Below are 21,195 nucleotides of genomic sequence, written 5' to 3'. Positions count from 1 at the left end.
CAGGCCCTTCAATCTACCACCTCCTCCTGGTGATGAGAAGAGACACTTTTAACTTTTAATAAAATGATTAAAATGTGAGGCAGTTTAAAACTTTCCATACCCACCATCTTTGAAATGTCATGTTGTAAAATGATCATGAATTTTACTGAGATAAACCAAGTCCTACAGAGGTGACAGGTTTTAATAATTCTATCCAAGCTGTGCAAAATCAAAAAAGAAATCCTAATTGTCAAGTAATGAGGTAGGAAAGTGCTCCCCTATGGATTCTGGAAACTGTCTCTCCTCCGGGTTTCTTCAGGACTGAGCTTTTCCTTCCTGGCATTTATTGCTTTTCGATTTGCGCTTAGGTGGACCCAAAACAACTGCTGGAGGACGGAATAAGGAAGGAGCTGGTTAAGCGTGTGGCTTTTGCTCTTCATAGGGGATTGATCTTCAACCCTCGAGCCAAGGTACCAGATCACCAAAGCGGGTCTGTCCTTTCCCTCTACTCGGCTTGCAGAATGTTCTAGAACACCATTTTTAACTGTTATGAGCAAGACCTTTCCTACCTTCTAACATATATCTACTATATCATTTTCAGTACAATCAATTGATATGCTTTTTGATTCTATATTATAATCCATTCATATTATAAGAAAATCCTTCTTAAAACCAGTCCTTTCCTTCACCTGTTGATCCCCAAGTTTAAGAATTAATCTGATGTTTATGATTCCGGGTTCCTTCTCATAGCGAAAAGAATTTGTTAAACCTAAAATAGATTGGCACTATAAAGGCTGTAATTTTTTCTTTTGCTTGATCTTTTTGGGAATACGGTCATTTTTCTCAAGAGAAAAAGAATAGGTCTGAAATTTACATCTAGAGTACCTTTCACATCAGTAAATTCAATTTAAAATGTTTTAACTCTTAAGATTAGAGTCATCAAATGATATGAGAGAACTCACTGACATTCAGTTTTTATATATTCTTTTATATGAGGCTTTCTTTCCAAATGAATGAAATCTATTCTTTGCTGCATGTCTGGCTTAAATTACCATTCCTCCTAGATGAGATAGGAAATGAGTATTTCCAGAGCTGTCCCAAACCATCACTGCGGTCTCTCACTTGGGGTATCCTTTAAAGTCTAATGCAGGTATTAGGGGGTGACAGTCTATGCCAATATAATAGGTTTCTGTTTCTTATTATGCACAGCCAAGTGAATTGATGCCAAAGCTGAAAGAGCTGGGAGCTACCATGGATGGGTTCCATCGTTCTTTTGAATACATTCAGGACTATGTCAACATTTACGGTCTGAAGATTTGGCAGGAAGAAGTATCTCGTATTATAAATTACAATGTGGAACAAGAGTGTAATAACTTCTTAAGAACAAAGGTACCTAAATAGATTTTAATATTCTTGACTCTATTTGTTACTTCTGACGTGCCCCATACATACCCCAAGCCTCAGAAATGCCAACAACAAAGTTTATTTAAATAGTTACTAAAAATCAGTAACCACTACACAGTCACGAATACCTTCAGAGTACCTTCAGGAGCTGTGAGGGTCACAGAAAAGTTTATATGACACCTCACCTCTCGGAATTTACTGTCCTAAGGAGAAAGCAGACTTAATTAATTAAATGGCTACAGAATGAAGCTGTCTGGTATAGTCGTTATAACTCGAGTGATCAGGAGTTCCAAAGAGTTAGGAGGTCAGCTGGGTTCTAGTTTTTCCACCTCCTCGCCAACACTTGTTAATTTCCTTTTTTTTTTTTTTAAATTATAGCCATCCCAGTGTGTGTAAATGGTATCTCATTGTGGTTTTGATCTGCATTTCCCTCATGACTAATGATGTTGAGCATCTTTTCATGTGCTTATTGACCATTTATATATCTTCTTTGGAGAAATGTCTATTTTTTTATTGAGTTATTTGCGCACCAAATTCTTAAGTGTCACAGCTGAGAAGATTGTTTTTAGTTGGTAGTTAACAAGGAGCCACTCTGCAAGTTTTTAATTAGGTGACTGACATGATTCAGGTGACGTTTTCAAAAGATTATGTATCTTCCAGCCTTATATTTTTGATTTTATTATTACATTGATACATGTTAACTTATAAGACAGAAAGCCAGAAATTCTTGTCTTTTTCCACTTCTCAATCACTTCACTTTTTCACAGATATTTCTTTTTTATATATATATTATATGTGGCATTTCTGAGAGGCTATTAATACAATTTTAAAAATTTCTTCTTCAAAATCAAGGAACATTTATATTCACTGTTCATGCAACATTGTCTTTGTAAAACTATGTGGGAAAAGGGTAAGTAGGTTACCTTATCAAAGATGTACTAAATATTTATGTTCTTGGGGTTCTTTTTTTTTTTTTTCTAGATTCAAGACTGGCAAAGTATGTACCAGTCCACACATATTCCAATACCAAAGTTTACCCCTGTGGATGAGTCCGTAACATTTATTGGTAGACTCTGCAGAGAAATCTTGCGGATCACAGACCCAAAGTAGGTGTATCTGAATTCCACTGGGCTTTGAACGCCATGGACAGTGTCTCTAAATGTATATCACATCTACTTAGATCACACCCTTGTTCCTGCCACGATTGGAGCCTTTCTAATGGGTTTATTAACTTCACTTTTTCTGAGACTGCATATTTTCCTCAGTGTGACTGAGGAGACCCCAGTCCAAAGACATATAGATGAAAACAATTATAAGGTCTGTTTGGTCACCTCTTATTTTAGTCTCTGCTTCTCTTGCTTTCTAGCTGACATTTTACTCACTTGGGTCTGTGGACTCTGGTTTATTAAAACTTCTAAAATTCCAAATTGCTCCTCTGTGCCTGTGTACCTGTGGCACACTCCTGTATTGCAGTCACTGGCTCTTGCACTTGCCAGCTCATACCCTGACCTTTTAAGATGACCTCCTTGTTTCCTAGCCCCACCCAGGCACTTTTGTGTAAGGACCAGAATTTTTTTTTTTTAATATTTATTTATTTGGTTGCACCAGGTCTTAGTTGCGGCAGGCAGGCCCCTTAGTTGCAGCACGTGGGCTCCTTAGTTGTGGCATGCTGGCTCCTTAGTCGCGGCTCACCACCTCCTTAGTTTCGGCATGTGAACTCTTAGTTGCGGTGCATGTAGGATCTAGTTCCCTGACGAGGGATCGACCCTGGGCCCCCCCTGCATCGGGATCACAGAGTCTTATCCACTGCGCCACCAGGGAAGTCCCAGGGCCAGCATTTCTTGAGCACTCACCTTGTGCGCTCTTCGTAGCCCCTGGCACACATCCCTTCGCTTACTCATCACAACAGTCTTAAGGGGTAGGCATTGTTGTTCGTCCCATGTTAAAGACAAAGTAACTGAAGCACAGAAAAGCTCAATCACTTGCCCAGAAGTTAAGAAACAGTGGACCCAGAATACACATCAGGTGCTCTGACTCCGGAGCCCAACTGTTAAAGCGTGTGTCATTCAAGGGCAGACTTGCAGCCATGACTCACAGGTTATATACAGTCACATGGGTGAAAATCTCATATAATCAAAACAGCCCTGAGAATATTTCAGGTGGGCACCACAGTGGAGACGTGACGCTGCCTGTCTCAGAAGTCCAGGTGAGCTAGTTTTCGTCATTTTTTTTCAGTTGAGCCTCTGACGAAGCAGTTGGTACTAAGCCCAACCAAGGGGAAAGCAGGCTCCTGCCTGCTGTCTTATGTTCACCCCTGGGCCATGCTTGCTCAGTCATTCCACCTGGTGTGGTTACCCAGGGAAAGATGATTTCTCTTCCTTTTCAGTTCAGCTGTGCGTGCATAGTTGACTTTGTGTAAGTTGAATGCCCGTATCACATGTCTTCTTTATGCTACCTTCAAATTCAGGCTGATTTTGTCCTTCGAAACATATGAAGCTTGGCAAACCAGATGTCGCCTTGAGCAGAAATGAGTTCTGTCTATGCCTCATGGGCCAGAAAGCGTAAATGATCCGAAACGCTTTGTGACTCCTCTTGGGCACCCATGGGTTGATCACCGAAGCCCTCCTAGAAAACTGTCCGCCTGACTCACCTAGTGCCGTGTTAATACTGGCAGAAAGGATTAAGCATGATTGGGATTTCCATGTCGTATATGATTTCATCATCAAAATGGGGAGCCTCTCAACTGGCGCATTCAAAGTGCCAGCACTGAGCAATGGAAGCAGGACACTTTGAAGCCTGAAAGTAGACTGTGGCTCTGGAAGTCATCTTGTTCTTCCATTTACTTCCAAATTTAAAATCCCTAGCTCCTGAGCCTCTTTTAATCCCCTCCCAAGCCTCATTTCAGTAAAGATATGTATTGGCTCTTAGGGTTGGGGGCGTATCATTTTGTGCAGGCTGTTGAAGGTAGAGGCTGGGCCTCCACCCCAGACTTACCCAATCCAACTCTCCAGACATGGCATCTGGGCGTCTGTTTTTTAACATGCTCTACCAGTGATTTAAGGTCCCTACACCAACATTTGAGAACCATTAAAATGGTGGTTATGGGTATGGTGTTGGAAGCCTCGGTTATTTCACCTATAAAATGAAGGTCAAATAGCTCGTACATCACAGCTATTCTGAGGATGAAGAGTGAGCATACGGAAAGGTCTTGGCCCAGTGCCTGACACACAGGACACACTCGGTAAATGTTGTGGGTTGTTACCATTGCCGTCGTCACACTCCTGAGTCGAAAAGGGAATCGCTGGTCAATGACCAGAACCGGGAGGAAAGAGGAAATGGCTTTGTCTTCACAGTCTCGGATGTGAGGACACAAGGATTCAAAGTTTCTTTCTTACCAAACTGGAAATGACACAAGACTCTGCTTTGTCCCTAGTCTCTGGATATCTAAAGAAAGACCCTCCAGAGAGCCCACGGGGCTCTAAAGCCTTCCAGCCTGATGGCCGAATCTAGCCTTGTCCTCAAGACATGACTCCAAACAACAGCCCAACCCAGTGGAAATGAAGCGGTCAAACTGGTGACGTAGGGCTTCCCTGGTGGCGCAGTGGTTGAGAGTCCGCCTGCAGATGCAGGGGACGCGGGTTCGTGCCCCGGTCCGGGAAGATCCCACGTGCCGCGGAGCGGCTGGGCCCGTGAGCCTTGGAGCCTGTGCTCCGCAAAGGGAGAGGCCACAACAGGGAGAGGCCCACGTACCGCAAAAAAACCCAAACTGGTAACATAGCAAGGGCAGGAAGAAGTGATTTAACTGAATTTTGCCTTCCTGGCCCAGTGAACGTTCACCGCGAGATGTCTTGGGTGCCTAGATGCAGAGGTTATTAAAGCGCAAATCATGAAACCATTGTTCTTCCTATCCAATGTCCCTAATCCTGTTGCATCCCACATCCCTTCAGGATGAATTCTGAGCTGCTTTTGAGTTTGTCTTGTTTTTGTTTTAGAACGACATGCCACATTGACCAGCTGAACACTTGGTATGATATGAAAACCCATCAAGAGGTGACCAGCAGCCACCTCTTCTCAGAAATCCAGAACACCTTGGGGACTTTCGGTCTGAATGGGTTAGACAGGCTTCTGTGCTTTATGATCGTCAAAGAGTTACAGGTGAGCCTTTTGGCATTCATGCGTGTTTTCTGCTACCCTGGCGGAGAAGAGAGTAGATTGTTTAACCTTTCTTTCGTGCTTTCCTAGAGTGATATCAGGCATGTGTATAATTCCTGTTAAATAGATAAGAACTGAGAATAAACTGGAGTTTCTTTGGCCAGCATAGTATTTTTATGGGTAGACTGTTCTTGTGAATTTCATCGTGGAAACCAGCAACTCCTCCTAAGCGGGGGTGTTTCTGATGGGAACTGGCAGTTGCTGCTTCCCCGTCATCCTGTTTGTAGCATTGTGTGAATGAGGCTAGTTTGTGTTCTACATAGCATTTTAGTTAACTGGAGTATTTATCCATTATGTTTTGCTCTTCAATCATGCCTTCTTGTTTTAGAATTTCCTCAGCATGTTTCAGAAAATTATCTTGCGAGACAGAACTGTGCAGGATACTTTAAAAACCCTCATGAATGCCATCAGCCCCCTAAAAAGCATTGTAGGTAAGTGTTCTAAAACGAGGCTGAGGTAGAGAGAACACTGTAGCCTTTCCAAAGTTACTAAATAGAAAATCATATTTTAACCTTTCAGCAAATTCGAACAAAATTTATTTTTCCGCCATTGCCAAAACACAGAAGATATGGACCGCTTATCTGGAAGCTATCATGAAGGTATGTCGTGGGAGAGAGGGGAGAAGCAAGGCTATGGTTTTTTAATTATTATTTTCTTGTAACTTGGTTGCCCAAAGAAAGCCAGTCTTCTTTCTTTGGCCATCAAAACGAAAACACAACACTTCAGTTTGTCATTATTTCTAAGTTCTTTTGATCTTTGACTGTTCTTGACTGTGCTTTTCATTGGCCTATTTATTGTTTTTCTTTCACTGAAGAAAACTTTCATTTTGAAATGACTTTTGGCAAGAGGTGCTTTCACAGAAGGAAATAGAAGTTTTCCTCCCTCAGCTATACTCCATCCTTATGTAACAAGTTCATTAATGAGCTGCTGTCAGTTTGTCTCCCTAATCTGAACTGGCCTGAGTCTCACCTCTGTAGGAAGCCAAGAGAGATTACAGAGATGCTTAGAAGAGGCTTTGGAGGTTTCCCAGTGACTATTATGGACCACTGTTAGTTGTATCAATAATTGCTGGTAATTCAGTAGTAGCCAAGTCTTATGTCTAAATCACTGATCTTTACATAAAACCCCCAAGGACCAATTTGTCTTTTTGTCTTGAATTAGGGAACCTGCAGTCACTAAATGGGTGTAATAATCTGGAACAGCGTGGAAATACTTGTGCTGTTCAACAGTGACAGCAGCCGCTATCCACATGGAGCTGTTGGGCGCTTAGAACGTGGCTTGTGGGGAGTGAGGGCCTGAATTTCAAATTTTATTTCATTTTAATCGTTTAAATTTAAACAACCACAGGCAGCCACTGGCTGCTCTCTTGGTCAGTGCAGCTCTAGAGAAATCACAGAGAAAGAGTGACAGTCCAAAGCTCTCTAATAGGCGAACAAATAGGTAGAATGAGCTTATCACCTCCCAGGCTCCTTAACCTCTCCAGGATCTTATTTAAATAAGAACAAGTTACATAAAACTGCCTTTATTTCTGTTTCCATTTCCAGATCGGTATTTTCTAGGGAATCCTTGACATAGAGTATCTAGAATTAAGCAAGGAATTATATGGGCAGATGCAAGGTTGGAGGGACATTTTTGAGTGGCCTGGAGGAACCTACTGTTTTCTTGGTCTTGCCCTGTTCTAATTTTTAAATAATAATAGTTTTCTATTAATAAAAGTTTTCTTACTTACAAATAGCATTTTTTTGGATTGACTTTTATTTTCTTGATATATGTAGAATAGCCTCGTAAGAATAGTGGTCCAAGGTAGTACATTTGAGGTCGTTTGACACTTTTAACTGTTATAAGCTCCATTTATGTAAATGATACCTTTCTTCACTCTTAGAGAAGACCACTGTTTTTTTCCTTTCTCTGCTCCCAACAACTCAGAGGAAATGTGTTCATTTCTTCTTTACTGTTGCCATCATTACTAAACAACCTCCCTTCCTATTCCTCCTCTCCTCTTTGCTAATCTTTTAGGGATAGCTTTTCTAGGAAAGAAAAGGAATTTACTGCATAAAAAGTTAGGGTATACTGTTGACTTTATGATACCAACAAATTGAACTTGTCAGAGAGCCAGCTGAACTCTTACCTCAAACTGACCCAAAGATAGTTCCCTAACACCTGACAGTCGCCATGGACACCTCCAAATATCCTTTATGCTCATCACTACTTGGAAATTACAATGGTTGATCCACCGTGTTGGCATAACTCCAGGTCACAAATCCATTCTTTTAATAGCTTGCGAATTACAGTTTGTTACAATTGGCTTCCATTGTTATCCTGTGTGTTTTATTTCGTACATTCAAAAGAATTATTCTGAGACAATGTCCATAGGCTTCACTAGATTCCTTAAGAGGTCCAAGGTGCCAACAAAAGGTTAAGAACCTCTGGATTTGGGGTTATCATTGTTAGAAGGGCCTTCTTGGAAGATTGTATGTAGATTATTTTATTACCTAGATTATTGCTTGATCTGTAATACTGAGTGATGTAGACAGGCTTATATTGACCGAATATTAGAGTGAAGTGACATCTTTAGGACTTGAGAAATTTCAGTTTAGGACAAATAAAGGAAGTAGGGCTTCTCATTAAGTGGCTACTGAACATGGAGAATTTATTCCAAAAGATCAAAAATAGAGCTTCAAAACACACACCTTTAATCCGTGGACAACTGAGCATTAATGGATCACTTTGTAAACTGTTAGATGTCAGGGCTATTTTGAAGTTGGTGTACAGGAATCTCTCCAGACATCTCTTGAAGGGTCCTCTGCTCCGTTGGGGATGATGTTCGCCTTAGCCATAAAGGCAGTCCAGGAAATCCTTGAATTTTTCTTTAGAATATTGTGATCCTTCCAATAAAAAATCTTTTTGTTTGTCTCCTCACTATCTCTTTGAAATGCTTGTGTGTTTTACCTGTTCTCTCTTGCTTGTTCACAGGTCGGGCAGATGCAGATTCTGAGACAACAGATTGCCAATGAATTAAATTATTCTTGTCGGTTTGACTCCAAACATCTGGCAGCTGCTTTGGAGAATCTCAATAAGTAAGTGCTGGCATTTGAAACAGCCAGCTGTGGGCCTGGATAGGTTGTCATCAATTAGCATTCCAGTTTCTTTGGGCCTCTCACTGTTGTGGCATCTCCCGTTGCGGAGCACAGGCTCCGGACACGCAGGCTCAGCGGCCATGGCTCACGGGCTCAGCCGCTCCGCGGCAGGTGCCATCCTCCCAGCCGCTCCGCGGCAGGTGCCATCCTCCCAGACCGGGGCACGAACCCACGTCTCCTGCGTCGGCAGGTGGACTCTCAACCACTGCGCTACCAGGGAAGCCCACCTGCTCTTTTAAGTTCTTCTTGAGTGAGAAGGCTCTCTGAATTTATAGGCTTTCTTCCCATAGGTAATCAAATCTGTCTTGGGCTATCTCTTTCTCACTTTTTTTTTTTTTTTTTTTTTGAGTCTGTCCCCAGTGGCTAAAGTTGGTTCAGTGGGTTTTGTGGGGTTTTTTTTTGATAGGTTCATTTATTCAGCCAACATATATTGATCACTTAATACACACCAGACACCACGCTAGGTACTTGCACAGATTGAGAAGGCAATTATTACCAAAATCCACACCTGGCTTTCCACGGGACCGAGTCACTAATTTTCCTGAGGGCGGGTGGGAGCGCACGGATGCCCGGGTGTGGCTGTGGGAACGCATCCTGGCGCACGGCCACACCCTTCACCTCTCCCGCAGCCTGCTCTCATTTTGAGCCTCCTGCTGAGAGAGAAATGATCTGTGCTTCTTGGTCACAAAGTCAGTGCTCTTGACAAAGTAGGTAGTGAAAATAGTTCAGTCAGTTCATAAAACTTTGAATGGTGGAAGCATTTGATTTGGGTGAACTCCAAAAGATAATGTAATTCTAGGTCAAATTTTCCATTTGTAACCAATCACAGGTGTGGAAATTGAGAATTAGAAGGATCAAGCCTTTGTTTTACAGGTGAGGACACTGTATCCCTGGAAGGTCACAGCTTGTGTTAACTGTTGTCTAGATTCATTTTATCTCTAATGTTTATCACTGTTGTTTTGTTTGTTTGTTTGTTTTTCCCTTCATCTAGGGCTCTCCTAGCAGATATTGAAGCCCACTATCAGGACCCTTCACTTCCTTACCCCAAAGAAGATAACACACTCTTATATGAAATCACAGCCTACCTGGAGGCAGCTGGCATCCACAACCCACTGAACAAGGTGAACGATTGCAATATACGATGGTGTGGTGGGGGACAGGGTGGTACCTAAGGCGATCCGGCCCGGATCACTGTGCTCAGGTACTGGGAGGGCCTGGTTCCCATCCTGGAGCCTCCCTTCTCTTGAGTTCCCGCCCTTTCTGGGTTCCCGTTTCCCACGTGTAGTATGAGGATGAGCACACCTTCCCTGCCTGACTTGGGGCTGTGGGAATCAAGTGATTCAGTGTTTGTCAGAACTCGTTGAAAAGTGAAAAGTGCTCTATCTACAGGAGATTTGTTTTAGGTTTCTCTGCGGTTTGGTATTTGAACTGCAACTAAATGGTGGCATTGATCCTTCTTGCCCGAAGATACTTCCCTCTGTGGCTGACAGCAGTCACAATCATAGTCTGGGGCCGCAGGTTCTTTTCTGCGATTCTGATCTCCATAAACCTCTGAGAGCTGAAAGTCTTCTCCACAAGTTGGTGCCAGATCTCACTTGGTGCCAAAACCGTTCCCAAACCGACTTGCGGCTGTTTATACTCCTGTGAACTTTCATGTTTTGATGCCGAAATACTGATAACTTTCATTACAGGTTGTTACCCTAGACTCTGCAGTACCTTTCTAAAATCTTTATAGTAATATGAAATTCTGAAATCTATACAGTCCGCTGGGTTTGGGGTAAAAAATTATGAACCTAAATAGCACCTAACGTTTTGTAATTATGTGCCAAGCACTGTGTTAACCCCACCATGGGCGCTCTCACCTGATCTCAAAGCAGCCCCATTAAATGTGCCCTTGTTGGGGGAGGCTCCTGAGGCCCAGAGGCTTATAACTTCCCAGGGCTCCACACTAGCCAACAGTGGAGCCTGGCAGTCTGACCAGAGCTGGCGCTCCTGGCCAGGATGCCACCCCACCTCCCAGGGAACCAGTCCGACGGGGAGGAGGGAGATGGCTGGGTGTGTTCTGACTGTACTTTCTGCCCCGTGAACGGGGGTGATGCTACGTCCAGAGACTGCTGTGCGGCCCTGCCTGCGGGAAAGCCACTGGACAGAGAGACGTCGGCTTGCCTCCTGCTTATGTGCTGCCACGCACTGCCATGTGGATCTTTCCTTCTTTCTTTCTCCCTCTTTCTCTTTCCCTCCCTCTGCCCTCCTTCCGGCTTTGCCGTGACTTTCTTGCTCATCGCCTTTTTTTCCCCTCCTTTGGTGGCTGACATTAACAGGATTCAGGGGGGAGGTAACTGCTAATCTCTGAGCAAAATTGTTCCCATCCCAAAAGGGCTGATTGTCGAGTGGGTATCTGTGTTTGGTGGGGGAGTGGTCAGTGGTGTTAAATAAAACTCTGAAGGCAGCAAGTTAATGGAACCATGCTAGTTTTCAGTAGTCCGAAGAGCAAACTGAAATAGAATGGCAGCTTTCCATTTGAAAGTGTGTTCTGTGGTATTGTGTGATGTGAAGAACCCATCTCTTTCCTTCTCTTTCCAGATATACATAACAACAAAGCGCTTACCCTACTTCCCGGTTGTCAACTTTCTATTTTTGATCGCCCAGTTGCCAAAACTTCAGTACAGCAAAAACCTAGGTACTGTATGACATTTATTCTTTGCAATAAGGAACAATAACGGTAGATTAACATCTAACCAGACAGCTCTTGGTATAGAATGCTATGTCACACATGAGGTCTTTCATAGTTAATTGCGTGTTTATAAAATCCATGTCTTTGGGCCTCTGAAATATGATGCAGACGGTGGATTTAATATCAACCAAGTATAATCCACCTTTAATTTACAGTGGCTGATTATCCAACTTGTAAAATGTGTGGGACCTTTGCTTCTCTCTTTTCTTTAAGGAGCTGATTATGGCGGGAAAGAAACTTCTTTTTGGTTAATGTCCTATTCTTTCAACAAGTGTCATGTGCCTACTGTGTATCTGGAACTTTGGTATGAAGAGTAAAAATATAGTTACATACAGGAGACTAATCCAGGGATATCTAGTACTTTATTTTTGAAAATACTTGATACAAACAGTAGATACCAAAGGCTATCAGTATATTTGTCCTGTCCAAGAATATAACCCAATGTTTTTTTGTCATTGACTTTATCTTGAACATTTTTGTAAGATTCCCAGGTATTTCCTCTGTCTCCAAACTTTATATCTAAGTAGAGTTTTTTAGAGTCTGCTGTAGAGTTTAATTTACTTTAAAAGTATTGTAAGAGCTTTTCCATGAAGGTAACCATATACTTTTTTTAACCAGCAATTCCAAAATATATTTCTTCCTTCAAGTATTTCCTTTCCTATTCCCCCAATTTTTTTTTTAGGATAAAGATGTGGATTCTCTATAAGGTTTTTATTCCCTCATTCGAAAAGATTCCTTGATTCCAGACACAGCCCCAATAACAATACCTGTTACAGCCACAGAATGCAGGGCATGGTGGCGCCCAATGAGTCCTTGCCATAAGAGGGAGGGAACACATGTGTGTTTGGATTCTGTCTTCATGACTTATCACCTGTGTGACTATGGCCAAGTTACTTAACCTCTCAGGCCAATCAGATTTCAAAAATACCTGTGACAGTACCTCTCACAGAGCAAGTGCTTATCTGATGCTGGATCCTTTTCTGTATGTTGGTCAAAATCAGTGTAAAGAACCATCCCAAGATGGACTTAAAAGTTCACCTCATGATTCAGAGATTCATGACCTCCCTCTCTTGTCCCTGTGTTATTACGAAATAAGACTATATGCTTCTTTATAATGGTGAATTGTCAGTGCATGAAGATACCTTGTTTTCATTAATACGGTTTGTTCAGTGGTCCCGTTCTTAGGTACTATTTCTTTCATTGCATGCATGGTTAAGGTCAGGCTCCTTGATTATACAACTCCTTATGGGAAACATGTCACTATTCCAATGGAATAGTGATAGTGGAAGATCAGAATTCCCAGATCTTTAAACAAAACAGAACAAATCTGTTAAGTGTCTTAGAAATGTATCTATACCTGACTACAGTTCTTTTTTTTTAATATTTATTTATTTATTTTGGCCGTTCTGGGTCTTAGTTGCAACATGTGGGATCTTCATTGCAGCACGTGGGAACTTTTTAGTTGCAGCATGAAGACTCTTTAGTTGTAGCATGCTGACTTCTTAGTTGCGGCATGCGTGCAGGATCTAGTTCCCTGACCAGGGATCAAACCTGGGCCCCCTGCATTGGGAGCGCGGAGTCTTACCCATTCTACCACCAGAGAAGTCCCCTGGCTACTGTACTTTTCATGAATTAGGCTGATGTGTCAAGTCGGGGATCAAATTAAAGAAAAGCAGGACTGAGGAAGGAACATCAGCATGTTTGTGGATGCTAAAATCATTTATTTAACCTTGGAAGCATTGTTCTCAAGACTGATCTGAGAAACGCACGCCTGCCTTGGTCTGTCTTTTAAGGAAGAATCTCTGTGGTGCTCATTCAGAGGAAGTTTTTGTTGTACACACCACTTTTGTTCTCCACCTGGAAAGGATTACTTCTCCATGTTCTGAGTATGGCTAGAGTCTTTTACAGTGGGCATTGAGTAATTTGGAATTGCCAAGGCCTGGGTTAGGTAAATCAGGATAACTTGTTTTGGCATGTTAAGTAAGTTTTTCCAGTCCTCACAGAAACCCAAACATGAGATCTGCAGGTCTGTCTGACCAGTTTAACTTTCTAATCAACTGCCAATCCTTTTCGCAAAGTGGTTGTACCATTTTACAACCCATCAGCATTTGGCCGTCTCAGTCTTTTTAATTTTAACCATTCTATGGGTGTGTATGGTATCTCATTATAGTTTTAACTCGCCTTTGCCTGATGATTAATGATGTTGAGCCCTTTTTCAAGTGCTTTTTGGCTGTTCCTTATATCTTTTTCTTTCATTTGTTTCTTTATATTTTTCTTTGTTAAGTGTCCAAGTCTTTTGCCTATTTTTCAATTGGGTTGATTGCTTTTTTAAAAAAATTAATGTATTTATTTTTATTTTTGGCTATGTTGGGCCTTTGTTGCTGCACACACGCTTCTCTAGTTGTGGCGAGAAGGAGCTACTCTTGGTTGCGGTGCATGGGCTTCTCATTGCGGTGGCTTCTCTTGTTGCAGAGCATGGGCTCTAGGCACGCGGACTTCAGTAGTTGTGGCATGCAGGCTCACTAGTTGTGGCTCGCGGGCGCTAGAGCACAGGCTCAGTAGTTGTGGCGCAGGGGCTTAGCTGCTCCGCAGCATGTGGGATCTTCCCGGACCAGGGCTCAAACCCGCATCCCCTGCATTGGCAGGCAGGTTCTTGACCACTGCGCCACTAGGGAAGTCCCTGATTGCTTTTTTATCACTGAGTTGTAGGAGTTATTTATATATGATGGATACAGTCCTTTTTTTGATATACATGCTGTGAATTTTTTTCCTCACAAAATGACTTACCTATTCATTTTCTTACTGGTGACCTTAATGAGCAGAAAGTTTTAATGCTGATGATGTACAATTTATCCATTTTTTTCTTTATGATTAGTCCTTTCTGTATTATAAGAAATCTTTGCCTACCCCAAAGGCACAGAGATATTGTCCTATGTTTTTTTCTAGAAACTTTGTACTTGTAGCTTTTACATTGAGGTCTGTGGTCTGTTTCAAATTACTTTTTATGTATAGTGTGAAGTAGGGGTCAAGGTTCATTTTTTTCCCCCATAAGGATATCCATTTTCAGCATTCTCCTTCTCCATTAAATTGTTTGGATATTCATGGAAATTCAATTGATTCTTTAAGGGTGGGACTATTTCTGGATTTTCTAGTCTGTTCCATTTTTATCTATCCTTATGCCAATACTGTCTTGATTACTGTAACTTTATAATAAGTCTTGAAATCTAGCAATGTAAGTCTTCCAACTTTTTTGTTGTTTTTTTTTTTTTTAACATTGTGGTCTGTCTCCTGTTCCCCATACAGCCATTCAGGCGGAAGGTCAAGGTCTCCAGATTTGGGCAGAAATCCTTAGTGAATAGGCCAGCTTTGGCACTCACTCACTCACTTGACATATCTCCTTCTTCCACCGTCCCGATTTCTGCACACTCTTTTCTTGTGTAACATTTAACCTTGTGTTTAAAGATACTTTTAAAATCTTATCCGGCATTTCGAATGTTTTCATTTAAGAGAGTAGTTCAAGGTATTTAGTATGCCATGCTGCCATTAACAGAAGCCGATTGATTCTAGGTAATTTTTATTTCCTCATTTACATTTATCTATATCTTTAAATTTTTCTACAGTTGCATCCATTAATTATATAATCCAAAAGAAACAGTGATGGTAATTATAAAAATTAGTACCCATTTTAGGGTGTTGAATCCTTCAGACCACTAGAAGCCTCCACCAAATCGTGGGCCTGATTCAAACTGTAATCCTGGATTATCGTTCCCTCACATAATCATCCGCCAGTGGTGATGTGGGCCCCAGACATTTTGACATTCACGAACGTTCATACTAAGCGAATGTTGCCAGAGGCAGGCGGTTCACTTGGTGGTAATTTGTGGCTTGTCGGTCCCTGCAGGCATGGTCTGCCGGAAACCTGCCGACCCCGTGGACTGGCCGCCGCTCGTGCTGGGGCTGCTCACCCTGCTGAAGCAGTTCCACTCGCGGTACACAGAGCAGTTCCTGGCGCTGATCGGCCAGTTTATCCGCTCCACGGTGGGGCGGTGTACGAGGTACTGGGGCCAGCCAGGCAGAACCGGAACGCGCGCTACGCAACGGGCTGGGACCCTCGCGTGGCAAAGTCCTCCTGTTATGCCCCTAGCAGACACAGGAACTGTCCGTTCCCCTTGCTCTGTAAAGCAGGTCGGGGCCCGTCTCCTCGTTTGGGGCACTGAAAGGTGTGCCCTTCCTTAGTCACCCCGCCGAGGAGCCCCGGGAGCACGCACTGTGCGTGAGTCATAACCGGCATCAGCAGGCTCCGTGGGGAGCACAGTGCGGGCCTGCCCGCCTGCCATCCCGGACGCCGTGCTCAGGCCTCAGTGAGCCCGTGTCCTCCCGCTGGGCCACTGCCCAGGGGTGGCTCCACCCTTCAGTGCAGTGTCAAGGAGCACCTCGTGGGCGTCACAGCCCGAGGTCCTGGCGTGTAACGGAACAAATTGCACGGAAGTTCCGGCGTGACATAAAGCTTGTAAATCTTCAGTTCTCCCCTCCCCCACCCCAAATGTGGCTTTTCTGGGATACAAACAAGTTATTTGCATGAGATGCTGGGTCCCGAGTCTCCTCCTCTGCTACCCTAAAGGGTCAGCAGGCACCATGTGGCGAAGGCCCGTGTAGGCCGTTCAGAGAGGTTTAGATTCCATCCTCCGGGCTGTGTTCTGAAGATAAGGCAGCAAGATCTGGCTTGCTGTGACCCAGGACGAGGTGCTGTAGATTTGTCTCTTCTCTGGCTTCATTTAGTCATCTGTCGTTTTTTTAGCCTTTCCGTATTTTGACTGAGGGTCCACTGTGTGCAAAGCAGTTAATCGATCCAGACTGTTCTCTGTTGCAGCCAGAAGATACCAGAAATGCCTGCAGATGTTGTGGGTGCCCTTCTGTTTCTGGAGGATTATGTTCGGTACACAAAGCTACCCAGGAGGGTAAGCAGTAGACAAAGAACAACATCAATGGCCTTTTTGTGGAAAGATGGTATGAAGCGCGGCCTTGGACCCGGGAGGAGTGAAGCCCAGAGGCTCATTCCCAGTGGTCGCCTCTGAGGCCCTCGCCCTGCTCTATCCCCGGCTCGGCTCTAAGATGTTCCCCCCTCCTCCACGTGTTCAGTGCTTTGCGAGAAGACAGGGCTGAGCGCAGCTCCCTTCCTCTTCTCACCCTCTACCACACCCTCCTCCGGTCTGCAGCTCACCCTGTTCCGGAGGAGCTAAGATGGGCTCTGCAGGGGAGAGTTCCTTCCTTAAGGGGTCAGGGCAGAGAAGGATTGTGTGGTTTGTTTTTTCATCTCTACAGTAGTCTGTTTCCCACAGCAAGTTTGGCTAAGTTCACACCGTGGTTGAAGTGCTCTACAACCACCGCTTCTAAAAATGACAGATTACTTTCTACCTCCCAAGATATTCTTTTCTTTTCTCAGTAGTAATTCCACTTTGGTAAGTTTTAGCTGAGAGTGAAGAGCTTGACCCTGAAATATAAAACAACCTTCAATAGATGCTGAAAAGCCATTCTGATTTTGAAAAATTAGTAGGTTAGGAATCAAAGTTACTTTTTTATAACAAAAACCAAAGATGATGCTTTTAAAATTAACTAGCAAGGTCAGACCTAATTCTAAATGCGACTGGCGTTCTCATCAAGGTCAGGACTATAAGGGTTACATGGTGATGCTGACTCTCACTGCTGCTTTTGCTGTACAGGTTCCAGACAATAGAATAGGAAATGAAAGATTTAAAATGCATAATGAAAAGAAGACAAATTTGTTTTATTGAGAATGAATTTGTCTTCCTTGAATACCCGATAGAAACCTGTGGAAAATTATTAAAACAATAAGAATTCAGAAAGTAAGCTGATCACATAATATACAAAGTAAATGCACTAATAACCAATTCAAAAGTATAATGTGAAAAAGATCCTATTGACAGAATTAGCAAGGAAATAACATAGCCAGGAATAATAAACTGTAAGAAATATGAAAGAATATTTAGGAAAAAACTAAAATTTTGAAGTCCATGTTTCTGAATGAAGAAACTCAAGTATTCTTTCTAGTTTATAATCTTATTGCAGTTATAATAAAAATCCCAGATAATGTTTATAACTTGGGGGGGGGTGAGAATTTTTTTTAATTTCATAGAACTTAGGCTAAAGTGGAATTTTTTTAAAGATGATACTAAAATACATTATACTGTATACTAAAATACTTACTTTTCTAAAACTACAGAAATCAAAATAGTGTGATCCTGGTATGAAACTCAGTAGATCTTCTGTTGACTAGAATGTGTAGCCTAGAAACAAACCCTAACACATACAACAGTGTATAAGGGAAAGTGGCATCTCAAATTAGGGGAGGTAGGAAATATCAGTCAGTGGTGCTGGGACAGTTAGTTCATTATGTTGTTAAAAAATAGCAAGTTAGTCTCTTTACATCTTCCTTGTATCAACATTGATTACAAACAGTTACCATGAAAAATGAAACCAATAAATCAGAAGTTTTTCACAAATATGTATCAACTCTTGGAACATCCTGTATATAACACCAAAGGAGGAAGCCACAAAGCATTTAGAGAGTTCATCTCTTATAAGTGCTGAAAGTAATGAAACAATTCTCTTTCAGATGTCTCAAAAGTTTTTTTAAAAAATTGGGAAAACTATTAACAAAAGAACTTTTTTTTTTCTAACTTATAGTAGTATGCTCTTCTAGATCAATAAGAAAAAGATAACCAATCCAACAGGGAAAAAAAAAAAGGGAGTTTTCAGGAAACAGGCAGTTTTCAGGAAAAGAAATACAAGTGGCCAATAAACATTTGTGAAGGGACATGAATCAAAATAACAGTAAAATTACTGTTTCCACCCATCAGATGGGTAAAAAGTAAAATGTTGGGCCCCCAGTGCTTGGGAAAGCTTCAAAGAAATGGGACTTCTCAGTACTATCAATGGGAATGTAAATTTGCTTATCTCTGGAGAGGGCAATTTTTGACTTTATCTGTTTAAAAAAACTTTCGTAATATCTTACTGATCCCAGCGATTCCACTGCTTAGAAATTTACCTGCTGGGTATATATGCAAAAGTTCATCAAGATGTACATGTAAGGATGTTGAGAACATAAAATTTAGCAGAGGTAAAGGACACAGGATTATGTGATTCTAGTTTTGTGTGTGTGTGTGTGTGTGTAAACTGGAAGAATTTGATACAAAATAATTCGCAGTTTTAGTTTTATCTTAAGGAATTGAGATTTCGAGATTATTCCTTTTTTATACTTCTCTACATTTGCTAAATTTCCTCTAATTAGCAGGTGATAACTTTATAGTCAGAAAAAAATTAAACACTGCTCTTAAAGACTACCAGTGTAGTCCAGCACTTGGAGATCACCTCGTTCTACATTCCACCCCGTTCAGCCAGCCCCACCCTTCCGAGGGCTTCCCCGGCGCAGTTAAGAAATGCTTGCGTTTGAGGGTCTGCCTCCACTTCCCCTCTGGCCTCAGTCATTTGCCAGATGTCCCGTTCTGGCAAGTGACTGAGGTTGGCCATCAGTTAACTATGAGGTGACCTAAGACTACTTCTTAGTACTTCCCAGAGGCATGTGCATCCTTGCAGATCCGAATGCCTTTAAGAGCCAAGGAGCTCACGTCTGGGGCGGGGGTGGGGGGACAGGGAGCTGCATAGCATCCCTTCAGATGTCGGCAGTGCCGAGAACTTAGACACCAGCCGTAGGACACCAGAAGCAGAAGCTGGCGGTTTCAGTGAGTGGTCCAGTGTTGCCCTGTGACTCACCTTGCTCCAAAGGGTGTCTGCATGCCTTTAATTTTCATATGGAAAAATCTGAATTGCTTCTTATAACGCTGTGGAACAGCTAACTCTTATTGTTTTCAGGTTGCTGAAGCACACGTGCCCAATTTCATTTTTGATGAGTTCAGAACCGTCCTGTGACTTTTCTTGACTTCTGCGTCTTCAGTGGAAGGATCATCCTTCAATCTTGCCACCGTCACTGAAATGAACTTGGAAATGAAAAGAAACCCAACTGCTCAAAGAACTGCATTTTTCCCCTTTATTGTGGGAAACATCAGGCGTTCTGAGTAAGATGTATTTGACGGAACTAATTAATATAGTTAGTATTGTTTAAATCATGGTATTATATGCAATTTATATCATGTAGAGGCAGAACACATTTTGTACTGCCTCATAAATGCTGAGTGTAATTGTTGTGTATAAATCCATTTAGTTTTACGTTCTAAAGAACTATTTGTGCAACTCCGGATTTTCAGTAAAATAGTACTGCCAGTACCCAAACTCATCCTACTGCCTGTGATTCAAAAGCCACATATTCACCCTGCAAAAAACCTTGTCCGGAAGGTAAGAGAGGAGCCTGGTGGGTCCAGTGTTGTGTCCACGGTCACATCCACGACCGGCCGGCAGGCACATGGTGACAGACTAGTAGCAGAGGCAGAGAGCATGCGATCCGTGGACCACGTACCATGGAAGTTTAATGTCTGAGGCTCAGTATCCTCTTCCAATCCAGATACCTTGGGGGTTCCCTGCAGCCCTTCTCTAGGACCCCCCGCTTCAGCTGCTCCTTCCTCAGCAAGCCCGGAGCCCCACCCCAAGTCCCCACCCCCTTTTTTTTTTTAATAACAGCTTAGCCATTAGCTTTTAACTCGTCCAAAATCCTAAATCACTTCTGAATGAAAATTACCCTGAAAAAGGAGCTGCCATCCTCTTGTGGCAATTTGGATGAGAGTAAGAAAGGTGTTTTAACTCTGACCGTATAGCTATGTCCTCTGGAGAGGAGAGGGACAAGCAAAACAAACAAAAGCCACCCCGTGTCTGAAACGTGCCTGACAGTCAGCTGGCAGGTAGTAAGGAAAGCAGCGTTAACCTGTAGTCAGGAGGCAAAGCTTGAGTCCTGATTCTGCCACCAGTTCAACTTTGTCGCAAGGTGGCCTACTGGCATCATCTGTAAAATCTGGGCTAATGATTTCCCTGGTTCCCTTCGGTTTTCTGATTTTATGATAAGTTATTTCTTTTGTCAGAAGGTCTCAAATCCTAAGGTACTGGAGGAGAAAAAAATGACTTTATATGCTTCATCTCACCATCATTGTAGAAAGGATTTTAAAAAGCATCTAGTCAGCAGAGGGAAGCAAAAGGCTTATCAGCCCAGCTTGGCGGAAACCCAGGAGGAATTTTAAAAGTGAACTGAAAGTTGCCTGGCACGTAAGGAGTTTGGGGGGGTCTCACCCACCGAAGCTGACACGTGGACTCAGCGGGTAAGTCTGTGGCCATCGTATGTCCGCTTCTCAGAACTATCTTGCTGTTTCTCATTTGTAATCAGATGCACTGCAGTAACTGCATGAAGTGAGAGCTTTAGTTCTCTGTGAAAATGTCCCCCACAAAGAAAGCCAGCTGCTAATAAGAAGGCCAGATCTAAGAAAGTGTATTTTTAACCAGACAATTGAAGTGTACGATTTATCAGAGGGGAATTTCACAAAACCAAGCAAATGAGTCCACATACACTGCTAAAACAAGGCAAAGTGATCTGGCCTAGTGAAAAATTTCCTCAACTGAAAAAATTTCAACTTAAAAGTTGAACAAATGTTAATTATGAAAGCTTTATTTTATAAATAAAATTTTAGCCCTAATCATTAGAATCTGAAGTAGTTACTTAAAATTCCTGGTTGTATTTTACTGCTCTTTTAGTGCAGGCAATTTACTTTA

At 42.4% G+C, this 21,195-nt stretch overlaps 1 protein-coding gene across 4 annotated transcripts in view; it reads left to right on the top strand.

Moving 5' to 3' along the window:
* Window positions 1-21,119, top strand: part of WASHC5 (WASH complex subunit 5) — a 54,279-nt gene extending 33,160 nt beyond the window's left edge. The window contains exons 18-29 of one of the 4 annotated variants that reach the window (XM_059043176.2): window positions 348-449; window positions 1,189-1,368; window positions 2,365-2,489; window positions 5,376-5,538; window positions 5,924-6,026; window positions 6,115-6,194; window positions 8,569-8,672; window positions 9,724-9,853; window positions 11,316-11,412; window positions 15,368-15,521; window positions 16,337-16,424; window positions 19,357-21,119. In XM_059043176.2, coding sequence (XP_058899159.1) covers window positions 348-449; window positions 1,189-1,368; window positions 2,365-2,489; window positions 5,376-5,538; window positions 5,924-6,026; window positions 6,115-6,194; window positions 8,569-8,672; window positions 9,724-9,853; window positions 11,316-11,412; window positions 15,368-15,521; window positions 16,337-16,424; window positions 19,357-19,413 — 1,383 coding nt within the window. In that variant the 3' untranslated portion in view covers window positions 19,414-21,119. Of the gene's footprint in view, window positions 1-347; window positions 450-1,188; window positions 1,369-2,364; window positions 2,490-5,375; window positions 5,539-5,923; window positions 6,027-6,114; window positions 6,195-8,568; window positions 8,673-9,723; window positions 9,854-11,315; window positions 11,413-15,367; window positions 15,522-16,336; window positions 16,474-19,356 lie in introns of all 4 variants that reach the window. The other 3 variants (XM_067017867.1, XM_067017868.1, XM_067017869.1) reach the window with 3 other exon arrangements.
* The last annotated feature ends 76 nt before the right edge of the window (window positions 21,120-21,195 follow it).

The sequence above is a fragment of the Kogia breviceps genome, chromosome 17 (assembly GCF_026419965.1).
Source record: "Kogia breviceps isolate mKogBre1 chromosome 17, mKogBre1 haplotype 1, whole genome shotgun sequence".
Lineage (NCBI taxonomy): Eukaryota > Metazoa > Chordata > Mammalia > Artiodactyla > Physeteridae > Kogia > Kogia breviceps.
Note: the sequence above shows the minus strand (reverse complement) of the source record. Positions and strands in the feature narration are given on the sequence as shown.